Source organism: Cyprinodon variegatus, unplaced genomic scaffold (genome assembly GCF_000732505.1).
Source record: "Cyprinodon variegatus isolate N-32 unplaced genomic scaffold, C_variegatus-1.0 Scaffold256, whole genome shotgun sequence".
In the NCBI taxonomy this organism is placed as follows: Eukaryota; Metazoa; Chordata; class Actinopteri; order Cyprinodontiformes; family Cyprinodontidae; genus Cyprinodon; species Cyprinodon variegatus.
The window spans coordinates 302,078-328,393 of record NW_015150709.1 but is presented as its reverse complement, the minus strand read 5'-3'; the positions used below and the strand labels follow the sequence as shown (position 1 = coordinate 328,393).

The window sequence follows — 26,316 nt, the reverse complement described above, 5'->3', positions numbered from 1 at the left end:
GGGTGATATATATATAGTTATCCCTAGTTATTTCTATTAAAGTTCTTTCTAGTCGAGACATTTCATCATATGCCACAAGAATTAATGAGAAATCCATGGAAATTCTTATTTGCTTGTCCTCAGTTCATCCACTTTATATTTGTCAGACACCAAATTAGATGGTCTAATTTCTCAATTTTTGCAGAGTCCATATTACCCTTAAAAATTCCACAAGCTGATAAAGAAGGGTTGGTGTGTTCTGGAATCACTTGAGATGATTTCTCTGATTTAAGAACACAGAGGAGAATTCTTGAGAGCTTCTAGAGTTCCCACAAAGACTGCAATACTGATTCCAAAAAAAGAAAGTTAAAAACAATGCACTGGACTTTGTTTCCAATTTTGAAGACGTTTCCCTTCCCATCCAGGAAGCTTTTTCAATTCAAACTGTCGGGAATAGCTTCCTGGATGGGAAGCAAAACGTCTTCAAAATTGGAAACAAAGTCCAGTGGATTGTTTTTAACTTTCTTTGACTGAGAATCTTCACCTGCATACTGCAATACTGACTTCTACTAGAAATCCTTCACTAAAGCCATTAGTATCTAAAATAGCTCTTTGAAGACATGTGGATTATGTGAGTTGGAATTAATAAAAGCAGCTGGGTTTGAATTATAGCCTGGAGTCTTTCTGCCTGGTTTTTGCATGTCCTACCCCTTGATGTGTTGGCTCTCTAACCCCCAAAAGTCTAGAAAAACAGCAAAGGTTAATTGGTGTTTAAATGCTTCTTAGATATGAGTGTAAACAGGCCAGTAAAGACAGGTGTCCAGACAACAGTTAGACAAAAAAAATTGGCAAATCTGAATTCATGAACAAAAGGGGAAGAGTTATGAAAAATGAATTACTTTTATTATGTCACTGAAATCAAGAACATTAATAAACTTTTAAAAAGAATTGTAATTAAACAAGTACACTAATATCTTTTGTAATTATGCATTAAGACACCAAATGTTTTGGGGGTCCAGCTCAAATATCTTGTTAGTAGACAAGATCATAGAGATATGTTCTGGCCGTCTTCTTTAACAAAACATTGTTGAGCAAAACTAAAACTGTACAACACCCTCATGATTACACATAGTAATAGCATCATTATGTATGATGCTATAGCAGGAACAAAGATGGTTTTGGAATCAAAATCACCTGTATTGGCCAAGTACAAGGGATTTGACTTTAGCTTCTATCGATCACATCATATCAATAAGTTAAATATGTAACAACAGCAGGAAAAAACACAAGGATAGAGTAGCCATATACACTTGTGCATATGCACTCCCATTTTTTATTATTATTATTATTATTATTTATTTTGGAAGTAAATCTTAGATATTCCTGAAATACAAGCTTCTAGTGGCTGAAAACGGGCTATAACTAGGATGGAGGTTCACCTTTCTGCAGAATAATCTTCCTAAGCAGAGAAAGAGCTACAATAGGATGGTTCAGATCAGATTAGCTGCCTAGTTAAAGTCCAAAACTAAGTCCAGCTGAGAATGTGTTGCAAGACCTTAAAATAAGTGTTCTGTTCACGATTCTCTTTTCTCAATCTGACTAAGGTTGAGCTAGTTTGTAAAGTTCTGTCTTTTTATGAGCAAAGCTGGTGAGGATTAAATACCCACCACAAATTATATTAAATAAAAAGAATAAAAGGAAAACCACGTAGGTTTAAATAACAATTGCCCTTTTGTTATTCAACACACTCTAGCTGCAGGGGCGAAGCTAGATGGGGAGCCAGGAGTGGCCATGGCCACCCTCAGCTAATCATTGGGCACCCCTGTGGCCACCCCTACCATTTTTTTACCTCTAATACAGATGGTGGCAGCAGTAATACTCTCAATTGGAATATTCAAAACATTTTATTTTTTTGTGGTTAATTATACACATCAATATGAAATATGATAAGTACAGAATTCATGCTCTTTTCAGAATTAGATTTTGTGTTATATGGGGTAAAGAGAAAATGCAAGTCATCTAGGAGTCTTTAGTGAAATCACAGATAAATAACAATTTTTTAAAAATGTATGCAATAATCAATTTATGTAGATATTAGTGCCTGTAAATATCAATTTTATGCAGAATGTTTAATAATACAAGTAGGTAAGTAATGACAATGGAAAAGATTTACGCTCCAAAACTTAAAACTGTCACTATGCCTTTTATCTAGAAATTATGGATATTTAAATACATATGTCTACTTGTTAGCAAAGGTTATAGGAAAGTATAGTTTGGCTTTATTAAGAAAATATGGATGTTTTGCTCGTTAATTTTCCTGATGGAACAGTGTAGATTGACCCTGAGGTTCTGGTTATCTAGTCAATTTCGGCCCCCCCCTCAGTGTGCATTGATTATGCCTGGACGCCCTTATACAAAATTTCTGGCTACGCCTCTGGTAGTTCACTTTAAATAGTGAAATATGTTTAATTCGTTGGTTTCATTTTAATATCCAGCAGTGGTGCGATGCTGCCCCCCAGCGGTGTTTGCAGGTCGTGCAGCTTGCTGTGCGTGCAGAGCTAACCGTCAGTCCAGAGATCCATATGCCGATCAAAGCCCGGTTCTGGAGGGTTATGGGAACTTCACTGAGCCGGTTCATCAGCGTCTAAAAAAACCCAGCAACTTATCGCTTCTGAAAGAAAGTCCGAACAATAAAAAACAGCCGACCTCGGACGGTTGCGGAAAAGTTGTTAACTCTGGAAGAAGAAGCCATGGACCCGAGAGACACAGCCCCGGATTCATGGGAGCTGGAGGAGGATGCCGAGGCCCCAGCTCCGGCGGCGGAGCTCCCAGCCGCCTTCGCTGCCCTCAATGTCAACGCCAAGCCGTTTGTCCCCAATGTGAATGCCCCGGTGTTTGTACCGAGCTTCCTTCAGGCCAGCAACGCCGAAATGCCGGGCTCAGACGGTGGGTTGGTGTCAGACAGCTGACTGGAAGTTAGCCCAGCTTAGCTTGCATGCTAATACAGCTAAGTTAGCTTTGCTTAAGATAACAACGTTTCTCCTCACTGATAAACAAGCCCGCTTTTTATTCGTGGGTTGTATAAGTGTAATTAATGTGCTATAACCAAGACACACCCAGCTTATTACGTAGAATGAGACAAATATGCTGTTAAATATATTTCTGAAAGTTCGGCTTTGTTTTCTGCCCTTACAGGTCCCCCTGAACCAGCTGCAAACATGGAGGTGGCAGACACAGCCGGTATGCGACCCACCACATGTTCTGTTTCTGATCGCACTGTCTGGGAGTGTGTCAGATAACAAGCGTGGACGTGGGCTCAGATGCACTCATTCACAACCAGATTTAAATCCCCACGCGTTTTAGATCACCCTGTGACCCAACCTGTAGTGTGGATTGCTGCACCATATTTGGGTGTTTGCCTATGGAAGGTCCATGTGCGTGGCTCCATGTAGAAAAAAAAAAATGATGCAACCTCTCTGCCCAGAATAGACATCCAGTTGACACTTGCTGTGATGTGGAGCAAGTTCTGCAGCCTTGGCCTCTTTTGTGTCCAACAGAGCAACATGAAAATATTTTTGCATATTTCTCATTTTGCTGGTTGAAATACTGATCTCTGGAGCAAAAGGAGAGGCAGATGATCCGTTTGGGGGCCTCTCCTGTTTCTGTATTTAAACCATTTAGCTGTTGATAATTGTGACTAATAGAAGTCTGTACCACTTCATTCCAGTTTTACATTTTGTTTTTATTTTTCTTGTGTTTTGCTCTCTATAAACCATCCACCCATCCATTTATCCTAAGTGAGGTTGCGAGGGGTGCTGGTGCCTAACCCCAGCTGTCTACTGGCGAGACCATCTAAACCATAGTTAAAAAAACTATAAAGAACTAAATAATTTGTTTTTAAATACAAATATTAATTATAAATATGAGTTATAAAAATTTTTATGTGTTTATTTCAGCATGGAATAATTACATCAAATTACATCAAGTATTAGTAATTTCTCTCCTTCTTCTTTTAATCTCCCGTTTCACAAATATCAACATCCAATGCCATTCTTATATTTTATTGATTTTACTGAAAGTAAAGAAATAATTTTGGTTCTTCCTACCCTCCATGTTTTGTTTCCAGCTTTTTATTGTTACTGCACTGTCAAAAGTACAGAGCAACGAAATGAACTCTCTGCATTTTACCCATCCCCTTGGGGAGCAGTAGGTTGCCATTGTGGGGTGCCTGGGGGCACTGTGATGGTTAAGGGTCTTGCTCAGGGACCCAGAGTGGCAGACTGTGGGAGTGGGGCTTCGAATTCAGAACCTCAGGATTCCAAGCTCTATGCTTAAACCACTAGGCTGCCTCTCCCCCTAATTCCCTGGTTTATCCTGTGTTTCTCTCATGTTCCTAATCTTTCCTAATTCCTAATGGCTAAATAATTCAAAAAATATTCACCTGCACCACAGGAGAGCATTTTTTTGTCTGTATTTAGGCCAATTTACATTCTACATGATTGCAGGATATCTATTTTACATTATCTGAGGAGACGTTTACCACCTTGATTGTTTACCCTCCCAACAGAGTACTAAATAGATTGCTTACTTGCAGTTTTGTGAGCTGCTTGTAAGTGAAAGCCATGGCCAGAGAGGTCTGAAACTCTTTATTCTTTCAGCCTGTTAAATATATGATAACGTAGAACATTCTTTCAAATGATTGATAATGACTTTGTATGTTGTTTATTTTCTTTTACCATGGTTTGGGGGCGTGGTTTAACAGAGACTTGTTTTGTGGTTGCAGCTCCAGTGGAGAATGGAAACACAGAGGCTGACATGACAGTGGAGGAGGAAACATGGGAGCAGAAGGAGGAGCCCGGGGGAGGAGAGGGAGGTGGGGGACACGAAGGTCTTGGAACAGAGGGAGGATGCGAAGAGGCCGGGGCTTCTGGGAAAGAAGACGATGAGATGATGGAGGAAGAAGAGGAGGAGATACCCATTCCTAAGGTGGCTCCACCGCCGCCTGATGCACCCAAGAAAGAGCATGTGAACGTGGTCTTCATTGGTCATGTCGGTGCGTATGGATTGTTTATATTAATACATCTTCTTCCTTTAGTTTTATTCATCTGAACGTTTTTTTCTTTTTTTTTTTTTTATCAGATGCTGGTAAATCGACCATTGGAGGACAGATCATGTGAGTGGTTTGATTTTGGATTCATGTTTTTTTTTATATGTCAACAGTTCAAACAATCCATTTAACGCTTTTCTTTATGTCGCTGTTTTCAGGTACCTAACTGGAATGGTGGACAAGCGAACCCTGGAAAAATATGAACGAGAAGCTAAAGAAAAGAACCGGGAGACATGGTGACTGATTATCATCTGGTTCTAGCTCTTTAATGGTTTTACGTAAGTCTAATCGTTACACTCTGTCGTTGCAGGTATTTGTCGTGGGCTCTTGACACAAATCAGGAGGAGAGAGACAAAGGGAAGACAGTGGAGGTCGGGAGAGCTTACTTTGAGACGGAGAAAAAACATTTTACCATCCTGGACGCTCCGGGACACAAGAGCTTCGTCCCCAACATGATTGGGGGAGCGTCGCAGGCCGATCTAGCTGTTCTGGTGAGGAGCAATCAAAGTACTGCACAGGTTGCTCACATAGAGTTAGTGGGAATCCATTCCAAGGTTTTTGACCTCCTAGAATAATTTTATTCTCACATTTTGTTCAAATGAATAGTTGAACAGTAGCTGAGCTGATCCAGTAGTATCATATTTTAGGTTTTGTCCCCAGCTACTTCAAACATATACAGATCAAACCTTTGTACCAGGCTTTACAAAGTTATTCAAGTTTAATTGACTGAAAATAGCTTTTGAATTCAAAACTTTGACTAGGCCATGCTGTGACCTGAACCATTCTCTGTGTTTGGGCTGTTTGTTCTGCTCCAACCTCAGCATAACTCTGCCACCACCGTGTTTAGCTGTGAACATGACATAGTTTTAATGCTGACTTTATTCCATAAAGGCTAAATTTGTCTAGACATCTACTCAAGGTGTAGGGTAAATTACATGTTGCTATAAAATAGGACTGAAACAATTAATTGTGATAAATCTTTTATTGAAATAATGGTCAACTACTGTAGCAATCAATTAATTGTTAACTGGAGTAGAGATTCTAAAACCTGCCTTTAGTTGACAGAGCGACCTGCTTATACCAATGAAGTAGTAACTATACCAAAATTGCAATACATATATAGAAATATTTTCCATTTAAGATAAAAAAAAAAAAAAAAAATTATCCAGAACTCCCTAAGTGGAAAAGTTTTAGCTTCACCAGGTTTAATTCTGTGTTAAATTTTCTCTAAGTAACCTTTGGACTTCCGATAATTAATCGAAAAAAATAGTCGACAGATTAATTGATTTGCAAACTAATTATTATGCCGACCTACAATAGAATAAACAACAACCTCATTGAAATCACAAAGCTGCCACTTTTAAAAAGGAAAACTTTTAAGTTTAAATGTTTCTGTTTAACGAGGTTCAACATTCCTACCATTACCATGTTTGGATGATGGACTGAACAAAGATCTGGGACACGTTCAAAGCTTCATATATTAGTTTTAAAAAAAATCAAACCCTGTTTTAAATGTCCACAGAACATCCATTTTGACCTATCCTCGCATTTTACAATCGTACACTACATCTGCCGCCTGAAATCCCCCTGAAGTCTGTAGGTATAAATACATCTGCAGGTTATTTTCTGTGTCAACAGAATTCAAGTATAAATCTGCTTACTTGACTTGTTGCCTCACCTTGACTTATCCTGTTTATTTCAGGTAATTTCGGCAAGAAAGGGTGAGTTTGAGACGGGATTTGAAAAGGGTGGACAGACGAGGGAGCATGCCATGCTGGCTAAAACGGCCGGAGTAAAACATCTCATTGTTCTGGTCAACAAGATGGATGACCCCACTGTGAACTGGAGCCTAGAGAGGTAAGCTTAAACAGGTTTGAGGTGTTTCTTCAACTCGGTCCTACACAGAGACACCAGAACATTCATAACAACCTCAAGACGTTCTCCAAATCTTTGGATGTAAAGCAAAAAGGATCGTCCTGATGCAGTCTTTATATCTACCTTAAATGAGTCCTCTTGTTGCCTTTGTGCAGGTATGAGGAGTGTAAAGAGAAGCTGGTGCCATTTTTGAAGAAGGTGGGCTTCAACCCTAAGAAGGACATCCATTTTATGCCTTGTTCTGGACTCACAGGTGCCAACCTCAAAGACCCCGTGCCTGAGTGCCCCTGGTACACGTAAGTTTTCACTCTGGATCAGCCAAAGTAAAAAAAAATAGTCCAAGATGAGCTTAAAGATCTGGTTGATGAGATAAAAGGGATTTAAATCAAAAGAAAAAGGACAAATTAGAGATTCAAGGGTGAGAAATGACTTCAATTAGGTAAAAAGACACTTTACTCGCCAAACAGAGGTCATCAGATGGATTTATTCATACTACCACCAGTTTCAGGATGATAGAATGATGAGTAAAGCACCTATTAATACTTTGCAACGACTTAAATTCATTTTGGTTTCTGCCTTTTTTTATTTATTTATTCATTTTTTATCAAATTCTTAGCTTTTAACACTAACTTAAAAAAATGTTGTTGTTTTTTTTCAGCACTAGACTAAGACAGATTTATTTGTCATTTTGTTACACAAGTGTAAAACAAAAAGAAATTTCGTTAAGAACAGCTCTCTGGACAATTTCATTTTTTTAAGTGCAGGCTTGAAAAATAGAACAAGGCTTTGGTCCCTGAAGTGCAAATTACAAAAACAGAACTAAATATAAAAAGACTGAGTTCAGTGTGTGAATCAGAGGACATCAGGTAGCACCTTCCTAAACAACAGAGCTCATATTATTGTTGCTGACAATGTTGTTTAAGGGATATTGTTCTTTACTGAATTACTGTCATCCAGTAGTGAAATGGGGGGTTTTCACTCAAACCAACACTAAACCATAGTGCATCACTGCCTCAAACATGTATTGTGGCAATGCTCTCCTCAATAACGCAGATATAGCAATGTTAATCAGAGTTCTCTAAAAGCTAGTATTTACTGTGGCAAAAAGCCAGCTTTCACCACAGTTTTCAAAGCTACCAAACCCACATAAAACTAAAGTTCTGTATCAAGAACATAGGTATATGTTAGCGCTAGCTACTAATATGCTTTCTATGCTAACAAGCAACAGTCTCTTATTAAACCCAATGGAAAAATTTGGCTTTGCGCTAATTTTAGCAGTAGCAGTTGTTAAGGAGAAACATGGTAACCAGCGTCCACTTAAAATCTCTCACCTTCATCAGCTCCTCTCACCTGGAGCGGCCTTGTTTATCCTATTTTTTTTTTTTTTTGTCTCAGGTGTCGTTGTCTTGTTCACTTTCTTAGGGATGGTGAAACTGTTTCTTGTGCTGCTGTTTTTGCATAGTCCTGCATTGTGCTGTAATAGTGCAGACTTTCAGTTGTTGGGTTAGCGTCTCCAAACACAGTCACCTTTCAATCACTCTGAACTGCCAGGAAGGGGAAACCTGTTTTTCTGCGCGTTAGTAAAGTTTTACTGTATGTCGACATCTGTACGTTCAACATGGCGATTTGCAAACAAGTGAATAGCCTTATGTATAAAAAATTTAACACTTACAGAAATGTATGTGGTAAGTAATTAAGGTATAAATACACCAATAATAACACATATGTAAATACAGTCAACAGCTAAGTGCAGGGGTTCCTGATAGCTGCTTGTCTAGAATAATTTAGGCAGAATTTTGTTTGGTACTGGAACAAGGCAGGAGGTGTAACAACACTAAATCCTTCCCTAAAGTCCGGCAAGAAGAGGTTTCTGTTCTGTATAAAATCTGAATTAAGTACCGGTATTAATATGAGAAAATGAATGGAAAAAGAAATATTGGTCAATCTATCCATCCACCCATCATGATGGTCATCAGTTGGTCATAATAATAATAATAGTAACTGAACTTTATTGATCTCACACTGGAGAAATTTACTTCTGCATTTAACTCATCCCCTGGGGGAGCAGTTGGCTGCCATTGTGGGGTGTTCGGGGAGCACTGTGGGGTTAAGGTTTTTGCTCAGGGACCCAGAATGGAGGCTGTGGGGATTGAACCGGTACTTGCAACCTTCTCAAAGCACAAGCTAGATCTAGTAAAAATTAAAAATAAAACAAAAGTAATTAGAGTTTTTTTTTAGCAAACATTTAACAGAAATATGAATTGAAGAATCGAATCCAGATCACAACTTCAATTTATTCTTTTTCAGAGGTTTGCCATTTATTCCCCACCTGGACAGTTTGCCAAACTTCAACAGATCCAGCGACGGACCCGTTAGACTACCAATCGTGGACAAATACAAGGTGAGCAGAAGACATCTTTTGCTTATCCTCTACGGTGTTTCTTCATCAGCTCGGAGTTTATAACGTCTCCTGGTTTTGGTTGCCTAACGTACTTCTTCTATTCGACAGATTAAAAACACAAACATGCTCTAACAGATGCTGGTTCAGGCCTCTGCCTGCTGCAGTCGCTCCTTTAGATAATCCACTTTCTTGGCGCTTGTTTTGTTTTCGGTCTTGGAAGAGACACGCTGTGCATACCTGTGGGATTTTTCTAGCTTTCACTTTCTCATTCAGCTTTTTTAAAATCTTCCTCTCATCTTTGTGTTGTTTTATGAATTTCTCCTGGTGGCTTTAGAACTGCTTGTGTAGCAGCTGTATCACTAAGCAGCATTAACTGGTGTTCTCCACACTAATGGGATTAGAGTTTAGTTAACTGGGTGAAGCTGTAACTATAAGTTAATGGAGCAACCTGTGAGCAGAGCTGAAGAACGACAAGACATTTTTTTCATTGTTATTTTATACTGTTTGCAGAACCAGTTGCAAATAAGCCTCTAAATGAGCTCAATATGTAAAATTGTGAATTTAATTGTATACATTTTCCAGGACTTCTTCCTTGTGAGCTCCTCTCCTTCTCCCTCCAGTCTGTCCTTCCTCTCCTCCTTTCTGAGCCTCCTCACCTCTTGGTTGATCACAGCCTGTATTTATTAAAATTTCCTGTTTTAAAACATTAACTTAAAGTGATTTTCTTCCATGTGTTGCAGGATATGGGCACAGTCATTCTCGGGAAGTTGGAGTCTGGCTCTATCAGTAAAGCTCAGCAGTTGGTCATGATGCCAAACAGGGTGAGTGACAAAATACAAACATGTCTGCCTGGTGCTACATGCAGTAAATGGTACAACTGAAAAAAAAAAGAAAACAACTGAATATAATGGTAGAAGGGAAGTTAATGCAAATGATTGTAGAAAGTTGAGAGAAAGTGCACAAAAAAGGAGGATAACCTCAAACTTCAAAATATGATGAGCGACATCCATTGAAGAATTATGGGCGCTTCACAGATGCAGACTGAGGCTGGAGTCAGATCTTTCTGCACAGGCCCAGTCCTACACATGAACTGCAAGCATCTTACCTGAGCTGCTCAATTGTTTAAAGTCGTCTTTCCAACTGGAAATGAAAGCCCTAGAGGTTGTGGAAACATATAGAGGTGCAGAATCCCCTTTTTTCGAAGTCCCAAAGGAACATTTCACAATCTGTGATGATTTTGGGGTGACATAATGTCTTTTGGGTCTGATCCATTGGATTTGCAAAAAAACCAACTCCGTCTACCTTTGGAGCACTTCATACTCCCTATGCTGTGGAGATCAGTATCAACCTTTGCTGCCAAAGGTACCAAAAGTTGGTTGATTAATCACAGTGTCACTGTGCTTAATGGGCCTGAGCAGAACCCAATAGAGAAGCTATGTAATATAAAGAGGAAGAGGAGAGACGCCATCAAGAACCAACAATACAGATGATCCGCTGTCAAATCTGCCTGGACAGAAGCTCTGATTCATTTAAAATAAAAACCCAACCAGTTACTGAGAACAGAGAAAGGAATATATTGTTCAGAAACCTAACATTGCTGTTTGAAATATCATATTTTGCTAATCTTATAAATTATTCAATTTTTCTGAGACCCTGAATTTTGTAATATGTTCTTATCTATAAGCCATGATCAGCAAACTTTTCATATTTGTGTCTGTATGAAAGAAAAGTTCATAAATGAGTCGCTTTTGTTTTTGTTTTGTTTTTAATAGACAAAATTTATTGAGCTTTTGCTTAATATTCTAATCTTGTGCTTTACCTGCATTAACATTGAAATCCATATTCTAGCTGGGCTTGCTCTGTTTCATTTCTGGACCACATAGTTGTGCTTGTTTGTGTTGCAGCACACCGTGGAGGTACTGAGCCTCCTCAGTGACGACGTGGAGACGGACGATGCGGCGCCTGGGGAGAACCTGAAGCTGCGGCTGAAAGGAATAGAGGAGGAAGAGATTCTCCCTGGGTTTATCCTGTGCAGCCCGGACAATCTGTGCCATTCTGGACGCACCTTTGATGCCCAGGTCAGCATCAAACAATCAAATCAGTCACAGAGAAATAAATCTATTAAATTTTAGATTTAAAAACTCATGCTTGTCAGTTTTACAGAGATGAGGAATATAATGAATGATTGGGATTCAAATATTTTGTTTTTCAGGCCAAAATACTGATATACAGCACATGAAGAAAACTAACAACCAATAATGCATGATGGAGTTCAATGTATGGTAGAAAACTCCATGCCAGTTATTTAAAATGAGCTACAATACAAAATATAACACTCTTATTTCTTAAATATTTGTTTCTGTGACATATTGGCTAATTTATCTTAAATAGAACCGAGACTGATGCTGCACACCTGTATTAATTCTACAGATCAATCACTCTGCAGGAAAAGTCAAATGTGTCATACCGTTTATGGTCCTGATGAAAGTTTACGTGATATTAATGATATCTTACAAGTTTTTTAGGCCTCTTTAGAGAGAAACAGGCTTTCAGCATCACCAATCCTCTACCATACACTCCCTAAGCAGACATGAGGTCCTTTTCCTCATAACCCCTCTTAGCAACAAACCCCTCTGGATATTTTACTGCCAAACAAAGCTTAGTCTCTCCTGAGAAAAAGCCAGGCTTCCAATCCAAGTTGCTATGGAGACCCGGTGATCCTCATATGCCCCTTTTGCAGAAACCTGTGTTGAAAATCACTAAAATGTCCCCATTTGACCTTTTATATACAGATCGTCATCATTGAGCACAAGTCGATCATCTGCCCCGGTTACAATGCAGTCCTTCACATCCACACCTGCATTGAAGAAGTGCAAATCACAGTAAGTTGCTCATGTTTTACCAAACCCTGACAGTGCTACAACAGCATCAGTTTAAACATGATCATTTTAATTGTGCAACTACAACTATGATGAAGAGTAAAGGGAGTTAAAACAGCTGTTCATCATTCTCTTGGCCATTGTGTACTGTTATTAAAGTGTTGGAATTGTGACTTTAGGCATTAATCTGCCTGGTTGATAAAAAGACGGGAGAGAAAAGCAAGACGCGGCCGCGCTTTGTGAAGCAGGACCAGGTGTGCATCGCCAGGCTCCGGGCAGCAGGGGTCATCTGCTTAGAGACCTTCAAGGACTTCCCCCAGATGGGACGATTCACTCTAAGAGATGAAGGTAAGAAGGGCTCTTCTGTCTGTTTTCTCTTTTTGCCTTTTTCAAGTGAAAGCTAATTTAAATCTGAGGCCTTTTAAAATAAAGCAGGGTTTTGGGAAATATTAATTTGTTTTTTTTTTATGTGTCAGAAAACGGTATTTATTTCTCCACCAGATTGTAGAATCTTGATCACATCTAAAAGGGAAAAATCTGCAGTTTAATATTTGGATTTCCTATATTAGTTTAATGCTAACTCTTTCTGCAAATTAGATTTATCCTTGCTCCATGTAGGGTTGTAGCAATACTAAAATTTCAAACTGGATTATTGATACCTAGGAAGATATTTCATTATCTATACAGTTTTCAATAACGGGGGTCAAAAGAACAAATATAAAAGGCATAAAAAGTATTTTATTAACATAGAAAAGACTCAGCTTTGTTTATCTAAATACTGAACATCCCTGATTAACACATCTCAGATGAAAGTTAACTGAAAGTGTCCAAATAAATATGAAATTAAATAATCCAAATATAACACAATTTTACAATATTTTAAGGTTAACGAGGGGCAATTAGCCTCTCACGACCACCTCCCGATCAAGAATCATAAGGTGGGGAGAAAATCAAACTTTTGAAATTCAGTCGGCTGTCGAAAGGTGGTTGTGGGCAAATCGCTGTTCGTATGCGCAAACTTCTTGCTCTCAGATGAAAACCCAGAAGCAAATTAAATTGAGTTCTTTCTGTAAAATTGACAGACCGTAGTAGCCACGTTTGCTCAGCCATATCTTTGTCCAAATACGTCGTTGCCTATTCTTCTTAGGGCTTTCAGCACACAAAATTGCACAGATAGCCAAGGCAGCGTATTACACTCTAGTGAGCTTCATATTTGAATATTGGGCAGTTAGATCGCATCAGAGCGTCGGGCAGCACAATGTGAGAACATACATTGGGAGCTGTGAACTTTGAAACCCTGCGGTTTCGTCGTACAGTGTGAGCTGTAGCTGAGTATAACGATTGAAAAAAATCACACAGTCAATGCCTGGCTTTATTCTATGGTGTTTCGCTTTACAGATAAAGTTTATAGATTTATTTTACATTTCTGATGTGTTATCTGGTCTCTCTGTCGTATAGCGGCTTAAGTCTTTGCCTTCATTGCGGCATACTCTATATCGAATCCTGTGTGCGCCATGATACGCATGCATGATAGGCATCACTTGTATCTTACAATGTTCAGTTATTTCCAGAATTATATCATACCAATTATTTGTTAAGTGCGATATTGTAGAATCCATCCTTAAGGTCCTAAATTTCTGTGGACAGGAAGGTTATGAGGCCGCATTCTTTGCAAAGAAACTTCTTTGTGTTCCCCTTTAAGAGTAAAAACAATATCCAGGGCAGGAAATTAGCTCTGAATCCAGACAGCCTTCATCCTTACGGGCGTCGTTATGAGACGGACGTGTGCATGAAGGATGCCAACCGGTCAAATTTGGACTACAGCCTTCATTTAAAAAAAAAATACTCGTCGTCGTCGTCTCCCGCTTTATCCGGAACCGGGTCGCGGGGGCAGCAGACTAAGCAGAGACTCCCAGACTTCCCTCTCCGCTGACACCTCCTCCAGCTCTGCTGGGGGAAGCCCTAGGCGCTCCCAGGCCAGCCGAGAGACGTAGATCATGTTTGTTTTACATATTTTTTTTTAAAAAAAATATGTAAAACAAAATTGCAATTTGTAGCAAGTGGTTGAAGTTATAAAACCCAAAACACATGAAGTTGTGTACGTTAGCATGTGTCACACAGACTGCATGTCACAAAAAAAAGTTATATTTTTGTCGCGCAATTGGCAACCGTATAGTTCCAAGCAGGGGTTAGGAATGTCAGGAGGTCCCTATGCTAAATTAGTTGATACCATGTAGCATCCTGCTTCCTAGCCTTAGCTCCTTCCTAACTGACAGTATGATTCAGGTAGCATTTATTTATTTCTGGTTGGCGTCACCACTGGCTGAGGAGATACGGCACACGGGTGGGGGTAAGCCTGGCTGTTTCCATGGACACATTTTTTAAACTGAGTTGCTGCTTAATTTTGCGCCGATATCTGGAAACAATAAGAAACTCTAAAACTGATGAAAAACAAAGTCACTGAAGCTAAGGCTTGCAGGGTTCCTATGAAGCTTGAATAAGGCTATCATTTTTATCATTTTCCAGGTCTGGACATTTATATTTACATATATGTGTTTGGGTGCGTGTGTATGTGTGTTGGGTGTGTGTGTGTGTGGAACTAAACTCAAGCATTTGTTTGTGAGAAAAACTAGGCAGTTAAAGATATTTCTTATTTTGGTTAGACCTAACTAATATTCAAGCAGAATCAGGATTCATAATTGTTTTTTATTTTAATTTTAGATTTTCGTTTAAAGACGATGCTTGAAAGATTCTAATAATTTTAATTTGAAAAGTTTTCGTGTTTGTGATGTCTGATGTTGCACAGTGTTTGGTTGAAGTCAGACAGAACCATTGCCAAGGTGTCCTATCACAAGTATCCTCTGGTGTTGTTGTTTTTAGCCTCTTTTATAATTCCTAGCTTAGCATGGATTCATCCAACTATGATTTGAATGGTGGGTGATCTGAAGTAAAGCTAACCTTCATTCTCTTTCTTACCAGGTAAAACTATCGCCATCGGCAAAGTCCTGAAGCTTGTTCCAGAAAAGGACTAAATGCACCAGCGCCAGCATGCATGGAGTTCTTTCACCTGTTACCCGGCGGGGAAACGCTGCCAGAGCCGACTCAGACAGCTACTCTCTCTCTTTCTCTCTCTGTCTCTCTCTCTCTCTCTTTAAAAACATCTTTGTTGAAGATAAGATGAACACCAACGAGGGAGGAGGAGGAATAAAAGTCATGTCATGTGAAGAAAAAGAAAACAAGACTGAATCAGTTTTTTATGATGAACAATATATAGAATGAGAGCCCAAGTCCAGTGTGTCAGCTTTCTCATATTGAGAGCTCAGCTATGCCACTAATGTAGCTACAAACATCCCCCCACCCCTCTAATACTCCCATGGCCAACTGGGCTATCGACTGGACCTCGTTTGGTTTTAGAGTGGGTGCTGATGCAGAGTCGTTAATGTTTAAAGAAGAATCATTTCAGAATGATTTCTATATCCTGCAGAAACATCAGAGTTAGCTCTTTATTATACTCAGAGTGCATCTCCCACCTTAGAAGTGAGTTTAAGAATCCTGCAGACACTTTGATTTGGTTTTAGGGAATGGTCCACCAGAATTTTTGCTTTGGTTCTCTCTCTCCACGTGAGATGGGTTATCTGGACTGAGCTCACACACAGAACTACTCTGATGATCCCAGGATGGAAACATCCTCACATTAACAGGCGCACAGAGCTGTTACATTAATGGAAACTGAAAATAAAGCATCAACCTGAAAATAATGCCTTTGCTTTAATTAATCACACTCGTTTATAGCTTTTACTGTTTACTTCAAGATTTCTACACCAACTGGAATGTTTGCATGTTCTAGGTCTGGATATATAAAAAAAATTAATGTATCTTCCTTTAGTCTGTAAATCCACACATTTGTCTTCTAATCTTCTATTCATCCATTCAGTTATTAATTAACCAATTAAATAACCATTATTCATTTGATCTATTAGTAAGTTTTACATAATTTTTCAAATAAATGACATTGCAGGCATTAATCAATTCATTTATCTGTTGTTCTTCCATCCCTTCACCCCCATGTTCGTTTATAAAGATAAACTAAAAAGCAACATGAAAGTTTTGCATCTGTCTGATAAACACAGGCTCTATTGCCTGAATTACCTGACTTCTACATGAACTACAATGACATTCTAGATTCATCTGTTGGGTCTGTTTTTTATATAGACCCTCATTTTGAAGAAACAGCTGATTTTATAAACATCTTCCACAAACTTAAAGGGTGTGTTCAGTTAGATGAGAAAACCAGGGCAGCAGCATTGAATTTAATCTATCTGCAAAATCATTTTTTTTTTATTATAAACTTATTTAGACGACGTTGTGGCATACATTGTTTTAAACAATGTAATAAATATAAAATACAATACATTTGCATTTATTAAAGGTATAGTAGAGGATTTTCTTTTTCCCGGGTGGATCATCAAAATAAGTGGCCCTCCCAACTGTCAATCATTCTGGTGATATGTTTCCGTAAGGCCGTTATGCTCGTCCACATTTTCACTTACAGGTGGTGAGTGAAAACAGTGAAAAATTGCACATCTTCATTTGGAAAAAAAAAGCTTGTATGAGAGATGAAAACAGCAACTTTTAAACAGAAATGGGCTTGTGCATTCTCTTGCACGTGTTTGATAGGCGTTCCCTTGGAAGCAGGTACAGGGTAGTGCATGTTAGTGCATGTGCTTTTTTTTTTTTAAGTGGAGAGGAAGGGTTTTCTCAAAAATTTATGAAAATCCTCCAGTACACCTTTAAACATTACTACACAAAAGAAAAAAAATTATTTTTATACCTTTCCTCAAAGCAAAATATGTCATAATATAAGGTGCAGGCTGAAGCCTAAGCTTATAGTTGAGGTACACTGTATTCATTTCTCATACTTTATTTCTGAGGGTGAGGATAGGTTCTGAGTACCAATATTTTGGCTTTGGTAACGAGTGTTTATGTTTTGTGCTTCATTCAGTTTTGTGCTACTAATACAGTTTTAGGGCTGTGGGGGGTAATAGTTGTACAAATGGAAAGAGGAAAGAAGAGGAAGTCATATCTCGCCTTAGAATTGGTCATACTGGACTTAATAGTTCTCTTTTCAAAATAGGGAAACATGACACAGGGACTTGTAATTACTGTGATCAGATGAAAACAGTGGAACATGTATTATTAGCAGTGATGGGAGTAACGGCGTTAAAACACACGGCAAGAAGGTGGGGACCGGGTGTTGAGGGTTACGGGGGCAAGAAACGCTAAAGTAACGCAATAGTTACTTTTACTAGTAACTAGTTACTTTTATTGTGGATTAACTCAGTTAGTAACTCAGTTACTTTTTGGGAGAAGTAACTATAACTTATTACTTTTTCAAAGTAAAGTGCACAACACTGATTATTAGAATGTGATAAATATTCACAGGAACGTCAGCTCCTAAAGTCAACACTAAATAGAGAGAAAAAAAGGATTTCCAATGATAAACCTTTTAGGAAGTTAATCAAATTCTGCTAGAAATCATTTAATTAAATAAATAAAAAAACACTGGATTATTTATTCGTATTTAAAGTAAGAATATAAGTGTGTGTATGTATGTGCATATAGACACATATTAATTTATATGTGAGTTTGTATGGATATTAATTGATGAATAATTTGATGACACCACTCCAGTCTGGTAGGTGGCGGTAAATGCACCTTCCGTTGGTTGCCATCTGCCAATAAAAAACATAAGAAGAAGAAGAAGAAATATGTGGTGACGTAGGTTGCCTTTCTGATCGACGCGCATGCGCAACCTCAACACATGTGAATCGGACAGCATGGCGGAGAAACCTGAAACAACGTTAGACCGGGCCCAGGTAATTTTCTTTACTTTTATTGATTCATTCGTTATTTTACCGTAAATGAAGCATTTATTCAGTTTTGTTCTGGAACTTTTTGTACTTTTGGTCTGATACGCGGTTCCGAAGTTGTAGCTTCACTGGTCAGTACTCTGAAGAGTTCGGCTAGGAGGAAGCTAGCTTCCCTTTTCTCTTTTGGTGTAATCAGTGGAGGTGGTGAAGCTTGTCCGCTATTAACTGGAGTTACCGCATTTTACAGGTGAAGAAGGCCGTCCAAGCCTTGCAGGCTTTCCTGAAAACCAAGTCCAGCGGAGAGGCTCTGCTTTTGGACGAGAAGGAGCCGATCAGCCTCCTGTTCACCTTTTGGAAGGTCCCCAGGAGTACTCAGACAATACGAATGTGAGTCCATGAACCCTTATGGTCCAGCCGGCAGTCACTTTCTCGTGATATTTTTTACCATTTCACACGTTCCTTTTTGAACATTGGAGAATAATCGGTGTTGTTTGCCAAGAAGCCGGATAGAAAGTTGTGAAGAAGGGTTAGGGTCTTACAAAAAATCCCAAACGTGGAACACCTGACAGAATAGATCTTCTAGGCCTGGGCAGAGGATTGACCAAAACACGGACTTCAACCCAAACAGACAAGTAGAGGGCATTAGAGAAGCAGCCAAGGGGTTTGTGGTGACTCTGGAGGAGCTGCAGAGAATCTCTCAACTGGAAAACTGATTAGCAAACTGTGGCCCACTGAAAAGGGTTCTTAATAAAATCTTAAATGTATGAAAAGCACTGAAATCAACAGTTATGAAAGAAGGTAATGATAAAATAAGATAGATGTTGGATATTGACAACCCATCTGCTCAATATAGAATAGAAAATCTCTTTATTGTCCCACAATGGGATAATTGTGTTGTTTACAGGAGCAAAAGGTTATAGTAAAAGTGGTCTCCCAATGTGCACCTAGAAAGTGTATGAAATAACAGATGGGATAATAAAACAAATATAGTATTGTACTGTACAGTGTTTTATGTATGTCCTGTTTCCAACATTAATGACGTTTACCTGGTCTGTCCTTTAAAAAAAAGAAAAGAAGAAACGAGATGATTGATTGATGTTGATGCTTGACACTGCCCAATTGCATAATTTTTGCATCAGTGCGGACAGAAATTTTGCACTGCGCACCTAGGGAGCTTTTTAGCCATGTAAACATGTCTGCATCAAAAACATGGTGAGCGATCAGCAGGAGCTCCTACTGGCGAAGGCTCATTCTGTTATTTATTATATTAGCCCATAATCCAAACTATGTGGAGTGGCGGCCTAATGGTTAGGGCGTAGAGCTTGGAATCCTGAGGTTCTGAGTTTGACCTTCTGAGCAAGACCTTTAACTCCACACTGCTTTCCGGGCGCCACACAATGGCAGCCCACTGCTCCCCAAGGGGATGGATTAAAGGCAGAGAGTTAATTTGCGATAGTGTAAAAAAAAAAGGAGAATAAAAAAGAAGCCTTTTTTATTTAATATTGGGATTACATTTTAAGGCAAAACGCAGTTATAAAAAATATCTTTTTGGAAAGATACATTACATGGTTTTGCCACATCCCTGCCATTTGAAAAAAAAAAAGGAAATATCAATGGCCGTTTTTATCAATATTTAGCCGTCATGGCATCTACAGTTGTTCAGCTGCTAAGTCTCCCTTTCTTAAATAGGGATAAAAGTAAAACGAGCCAATGCGGCTTCTGTTTGTGAAGTTTTCAACCAGAACAATGTTTGTTTTCTTCTAATGATCCAGTAGCCTTCAGCTAATCTGTTTCTCCAGGTGTTTAAAAGCTGAATCATCCCTTTACTTCACTGTTAAATTAAAGGTCCTGTTTGTAGTTTCCTCAGTTTTTCATACCTGTTAACTTCATTTGTTCTGATCTCAGCCCTTTACCTCATGGCCAGCGGACCGACACAGAGGAGGTTTGCCTCTTCACCAAAGATGAGCCCAAAATGACCCCAGAACAGAGTCAGAGGTTCTATAAGAAGCTGCTGGAGGAGAGGGGAGTCAAAAATGTCTCAGAGGTACTTAGCAGAACCATGTTGACCTCCTTGACATGTAGAGCTGTTAAAGGACCCTTACAGTGTTGGTGACGTATAATTAAATCTACATTTCCTTCTCAAGATAATACCACTCACAACCCTGAAGAAAGAATATAAACCTTATGAAGCCAAGCGGCGCCTGCTGGGAAACTTTGACTTGTTCCTCTCTGATGACCGGATCCGCCGCCTGCTGCCATCCCACATCGGGAAACACTTCTACGAGAGAAAAAAGTAATGAAATAATTCACACGTTTAATGTTAGTATGTGTGGAAATGGATGACTTAGACAAACATTATTGTAATTTTGTACACAAAGGGGGTATAAAAAAACAAACAAATTTGTACAGCTCTCGAGACATTTCCATTTCTTAAAGTGCGGCTGTGATTAAATGTAAACATAGGACTGAGATAACAGCTGTCTGTTATGTAAAGACATAGTTTACATCCATTTCACTCTGTCTTTGTGTGTTTTCCAGAACTCCGCTCTCTGTAAACCTTCAGAGCAAACATCTGGCCAGAGACATCCAGAGGGTCATCAACGGAACCAGTCTGACGGTCACCAAAAAAGGCTGCTGCTGGTCAGTTCCGCTTTCATTTTTCCAATATTTCCTGATTCTGCTGCATTTTAGTCAGAAAGCAAAAAATCTAGTCATAGACTGCTACATTTAGAAGAGTCATCAGCACCTCTGTAAAACCCCGCCGATTGGTTCCGTTTGGTGTGGGTCATACTGGTGCCAGAGAGACTCGAAGTGAATCCAGATGGTCCTCTTTATCAAATGGAGCCTGTCTCTACAGCTTTGATACAGTAAAAACCTAGCCTAGTAAACTAGCCCCACCCGCCAGTGGCCAAAATCATTTTTGGCGGGGAGTGGGTCTAGCGTCAATCAATACCCCAGGCCCTAGAACTGGTGGGCCAATCACAACGCAAAGATGTGTTTGGAATTTTTGGATGCCAAGCGGGCGGGGTTTTGAGGGCGTGACGACAAGGTTGCGCAATGCTGGAGAAAGCACTTCAAGGCTAACTAAAGCTACAGTGCACAACTTTGTTAACAAATTAAGCAGATAGGTTTGCCGTCACAGGTCGTAGTTATATGCTGATAATGTCAGCTTACCTCGGCTATATTCCGCGGAAGAGCGACAGATATCCTTGGCTTGTCTGTGTTGTGATTCTATAGTTAAATTCTATTCCCAGCCCGCTGGGAATTTATGTTTCTGATNTATACCTTTCCTCAAAGCAAAATATGTCATAATATAAGGTGCAGGCTGAAGCCTAAGCTTATAGTTGAGGTACACTGTATTCATTTCTCATACTTTATTTCTGAGGGTGAGGATAGGTTCTGAGTACCAATATTTTGGCTTTGGTAACGAGTGTTTATGTTTTGTGCTTCATTCAGTTTTGTGCTACTAATACAGTTTTAGGGCTGTGGGGGGTAATAGTTGTACAAATGGAAAGAGGAAAGAAGAGGAAGTCATATCTCGCCTTAGAATTGGTCATACTGGACTTAATAGTTCTCTTTTCAAAATAGGGAAACATGACACAGGGACTTGTAATTACTGTGATCAGATGAAAACAGTGGAACATGTATTATTAGCAGTGATGGGAGTAACGGCGTTAAAACACACGGCAAGAAGGTGGGGACCGGGTGTTGAGGGTTACGGGGGCAAGAAACGCTAAAGTAACGCAATAGTTACTTTTACTAGTAACTAGTTACTTTTATTGTGGATTAACTCAGTTAGTAACTCAGTTACTTTTTGGGAGAAGTAACTATAACTTATTACTTTTTCAAAGTAAAGTGCACAACACTGATTATTAGAATGTGATAAATATTCACAGGAACGTCAGCTCCTAAAGTCAACACTAAATAGAGAAAAAAAAAGGATTTCCAATGATAAACCTTTTAGGAAGTTAATCAAATTCTGCTAGAAATCATTTAATTAAATAAATAAAAAAACACTGGATTATTTATTCGTATTTAAAGTAAGAATATAAGTGTGTGTATGTATGTGCATATAGACACATATTAATTTATATGTGAGTTTGTATGGATATTAATTGATGAATAATTTGATGACACCACTCCAGTCTGGTAGGTGGCGGTAAATGCACCTTCCGTTGGTTGCCATCTGCCAATAAAAAACATAAGAAGAAGAAGAAGAAATATGTGGTGACGTAGGTTGCCTTTCTGATCGACGCGCATGCGCAACCTCAACACATGTGAATCGGACAGCATGGCGGAGAAACCTGAAACAACGTTAGACCGGGCCCAGGTAATTTTCTTTACTTTTATTGATTCATTCGTTATTTTACCGTAAATGAAGCATTTATTCAGTTTTGTTCTGGAACTTTTTGTACTTTTGGTCTGATACGCGGTTCCGAAGTTGTAGCTTCACTGGTCAGTACTCTGAAGAGTTCGGCTAGGAGGAAGCTAGCTTCCCTTTTCTCTTTTGGTGTAATCAGTGGAGGTGGTGAAGCTTGTCCGCTATTAACTGGAGTTACCGCATTTTACAGGTGAAGAAGGCCGTCCAAGCCTTGCAGGCTTTCCTGAAAACCAAGTCCAGCGGAGAGGCTCTGCTTTTGGACGAGAAGGAGCCGATCAGCCTCCTGTTCACCTTTTGGAAGGTCCCCAGGAGTACTCAGACAATACGAATGTGAGTCCATGAACCCTTATGGTCCAGCCGGCAGTCACTTTCTCGTGATATTTTTTACCATTTCACACGTTCCTTTTTGAACATTGGAGAATAATCGGTGTTGTTTGCCAAGAAGCCGGATAGAAAGTTGTGAAGAAGGGTTAGGGTCTTACAAAAAATCCCAAACGTGGAACACCTGACAGAATAGATCTTCTAGGCCTGGGCAGAGGATTGACCAAAACACGGACTTCAACCCAAACAGACAAGTAGAGGGCATTAGAGAAGCAGCCAAGGGGTTTGTGGTGACTCTGGAGGAGCTGCAGAGAATCTCTCAACTGGAAAACTGATTAGCAAACTGTGGCCCACTGAAAAGGGTTCTTAATAAAATCTTAAATGTATGAAAAGCACTGAAATCAACAGTTATGAAAGAAGGTAATGATAAAATAAGATAGATGTTGGATATTGACAACCCGTCTGCTCAATATAGAATAGAAAATCTCTTTATTGTCCCACAATGGGATAATTGTGTTGTTTACAGGAGCAAAAGGTTATAGTAAAAGTGGTCTCCCAATGTGCACCTAGAAAGTGTATGAAATAACAGATGGGATAATAAAACAAATATAGTATTGTACTGTACAGTGTTTTATGTATGTCCTGTTTCCAACATTAATGACGTTTACCTGGTCTGTCCTTTAAAAAAAAGAAAAGAAGAAACGAGATGATTGATTGATGTTGATGCTTGACACTGCCCAATTGCATAATTTTTGCATCAGTGCGGACAGAAATTTTGCACTGCGCACCTAGGGAGCTTTTTAGCCATGTAAACATGTCTGCATCAAAAACATGGTGAGCGATCAGCAGGAGCTCCTACTGGCGAAGGCTCATTCTGTTATTTATTATATTAGCCCATAATCCAAACTATGTGGAGTGGCGGCCTAATGGTTAGGGCGTAGAGCTTGGAATCCTGAGGTTCTGAGTTTGACCTTCTGAGCAAGACCTTTAACTCCACACTGCTTTCCGGGCGCCACACAATGGCAGCCCACTGCTCCCCAAGGGGATGGATTAAAGGCAGAGAGTTAATTTGCGATAGTGTAAAAAAAAAAGGAGAATAAAAAAGAAGCCTTTTTTATTTAATATTGGGATTACATTTTAAGGCAAAACGCAGTTATAAAAAATATCTTTTTGGAAAGATACATTACATGGTTTTGCCACATCCCTGCCATTTGAAAAAAAAAAAGGAAATATCAATGGCCGTTTTTATCAATATTTAGCCGTCATGGCATCTACAGTTGTTCAGCTGCTAAGTCTCCCTTTCTTAAATAGGGATAAAAGTAAAACGAGCCAATGCGGCTTCTGTTTGTGAAGTTTTCAACCAGAACAATGTTTGTTTTCTTCTAATGATCCAGTAGCCTTCAGCTAATCTGTTTCTCCAGGTGTTTAAAAGCTGAATCATCCCTTTACTTCACTGTCAACTTAAAGATCCTGTTTGTTGTTTCCTCAGTTTTTCATACCTGTTAACTTCATTTGTTCTGATCTCAGCCCTTTACCTCATGGCCAGCGGACCGACACAGAGGAGGTTTGCCTCTTCACCAAAGATGAGCCCAAAATGACCCCAGAACAGAGTCAGAGGTTCTATAAGAAGCTGCTGGAGGAGAGGGGAGTCAAAAATGTCTCAGAGGTACTTAGCAGAACCATGTTGACCTCCTTGACATGTAGAGCTGTTAAAGGACCCTTACAGTGTTGGTGACGTATAATTAAATCTACATTTCCTTCTCAAGATAATACCACTCACAACCCTGAAGAAAGAATATAAACCTTATGAAGCCAAGCGGCGCCTGCTGGGAAACTTTGACTTGTTCCTCTCTGATGACCGGATCCGCCGCCTGCTGCCATCCCACATCGGGAAACACTTCTACGAGAGAAAAAAGTAATGAAATAATTCACACGTTTAATGTTAGTATGTGTGGAAATGGATGACTTAGACAAACATTATTGTAATTTTGTACACAAAGGGGGTATAAAAAAACAAACAAATTTGTACAGCTCTCGAGACATTTCCATTTCTTAAAGTGCGGCTGTGATTAAATGTAAACATAGGACTGAGATAACAGCTGTCTGTTATGTAAAGACATAGTTTACATCCATTTCACTCTGTCTTTGTGTGTTTTCCAGAACTCCGCTCTCTGTAAACCTTCAGAGCAAACATCTGGCCAGAGACATCCAGAGGGTCATCAACGGAACCAGTCTGACGGTCACCAAAAAAGGCTGCTGCTGGTCAGTTCCGCTTTCATTTTTCCAATATTTCCTGATTCTGCTGCATTTTAGTCAGAAAGCAAAAAATCTAGTCATAGACTGCTACATTTAGAAGAGTCATCAGCACCTCTGTAAAACCCCGCCGATTGGTTCCGTTTGGTGTGGGTCATACTGGTGCCAGAGAGACTCGAAGTGAATCCAGATGGTCCTCTTTATCAAATGGAGCCTGTCTCTACAGCTTTGATACAGTAAACACCTAGCCGAGTAAACAAGCCCCACCCGCCTGTGGCCGAAATCATTTTTGGCTGGGAGTGGGTCTAGCGTCAATCAATACCCCAGGCCCTAGAACTGGTAGGCCAATCACAACCCAAAGATGTGTTTGGAATTTTTGGATGCCAAGTGGGCGGGGTTTTGAGGGCGTGACGACAAAGTTGCGCAATGCTGGAGAAAGCACTTCAAGGCTAACTAAAGCTACAGTGCACAACTTTGTTAAAAAATTAGGCAGATAGGTTTGCCGTCACAGGTCGTTGTTATATACTGATAATGTCAGCTTACCTCGGCTATATTCTGCAGAAGATCCTTGGCTTGTCTGTGCTGTGGCGGAGCTTCTTAAAATCTCTGTGTTTTCGAGGGAGTAGGCTCCCTCTTTTCAGCAGCTGTTCGTTCTCAGGGGGCACCTGCTTTGACCTTGTTTTCATTTCACCTTCAATAAATTTGCAGATCTTTCCAGTCTATTCAACAGCGTTTTACAAGCTCGACAGACTCGATTGGATTTCCCCGGTGTAATCGAAACGTTCACTCCAACTTTCTGTAATCTTTCTACCACTGACCACGGTCGATTTGAACTTCAGAAAAGTTGTGTACTAGAAGTAGTGTAGTACACCGGCTAGTCGCATGTCTTTTTTGCACAAACAACAACAATAGTCCAACTCTGTGATCCCAACAAGTTATCCACTGCTCACATCACATACTCTTTGTTTACGCTCCCCCACCACATTTGATAAAACCATTCTCTGTGGGTCCAAGCTGGAGAGCAGAGGTCTGACTAAAATGGAACTGTGGTGTATCTCAGTCAGAGCTATGAAAGTTCCCTGCAGAAAATCTGGTCTGGTATGTTCATCCACATTCACTCTCATGAGTCCTAAGCGCCACAACCTCTTACGACACAGTTCAGAGCTTAAAGGAATAGTACACCCAAAACATGATTAGCCTTCATTTTCTACTCACCCCCATGCTGAACAACACTCTGGAGTACTTTTTTG

At 39.6% G+C, this 26,316-nt stretch overlaps 3 protein-coding genes across 3 annotated transcripts in view; all 3 read left to right on the top strand.

The window, feature by feature from the left end:
• Nucleotides 1-2,729: 2,729 nt before the first annotated feature.
• LOC107089564 (eukaryotic peptide chain release factor GTP-binding subunit ERF3A-like) lies at nucleotides 2,730-15,514 on the top strand. Its single transcript, XM_015382437.1, has 14 exons — nucleotides 2,730-2,925; nucleotides 3,175-3,219; nucleotides 4,763-5,032; nucleotides 5,119-5,152; nucleotides 5,245-5,322; nucleotides 5,397-5,577; nucleotides 6,789-6,943; nucleotides 7,117-7,257; nucleotides 9,269-9,362; nucleotides 10,103-10,183; nucleotides 11,267-11,440; nucleotides 12,155-12,244; nucleotides 12,421-12,589; nucleotides 15,221-15,514. Exons 1-14 carry the CDS (start codon nucleotides 2,730-2,732, stop codon nucleotides 15,271-15,273), a joined length of 1,761 nt encoding a protein of 586 aa, XP_015237923.1. The 3' UTR covers nucleotides 15,274-15,514.
• Nucleotides 15,515-17,982: 2,468 nt separating this feature from the next.
• LOC107089534 (ribosomal L1 domain-containing protein 1-like) lies at nucleotides 17,983-20,857 on the top strand. The gene is made up of 5 exons (XM_015382384.1): nucleotides 17,983-18,117; nucleotides 18,359-18,498; nucleotides 20,017-20,155; nucleotides 20,256-20,404; nucleotides 20,650-20,857. Exons 1-5 carry the CDS (start codon nucleotides 18,046-18,048, stop codon nucleotides 20,840-20,842), a joined length of 693 nt encoding a protein of 230 aa, XP_015237870.1. The 5' UTR covers nucleotides 17,983-18,045; the 3' UTR covers nucleotides 20,843-20,857.
• A 1,449-nt stretch (nucleotides 20,858-22,306) lies between these two features.
• The window catches only part of LOC107089530 (ribosomal L1 domain-containing protein 1-like), a 6,216-nt gene continuing 2,206 nt past the window's right edge, over nucleotides 22,307-26,316 (top strand). Inside the window, exons 1-5 of the mRNA XM_015382375.1 lie at nucleotides 22,307-22,441; nucleotides 22,683-22,822; nucleotides 24,341-24,479; nucleotides 24,580-24,728; nucleotides 24,974-25,075. Of these exons, the coding sequence (XP_015237861.1) occupies nucleotides 22,370-22,441; nucleotides 22,683-22,822; nucleotides 24,341-24,479; nucleotides 24,580-24,728; nucleotides 24,974-25,075 (602 nt within the window). The 5' untranslated portion in view covers nucleotides 22,307-22,369. The remainder of the gene's footprint in view (nucleotides 22,442-22,682; nucleotides 22,823-24,340; nucleotides 24,480-24,579; nucleotides 24,729-24,973; nucleotides 25,076-26,316) is intronic.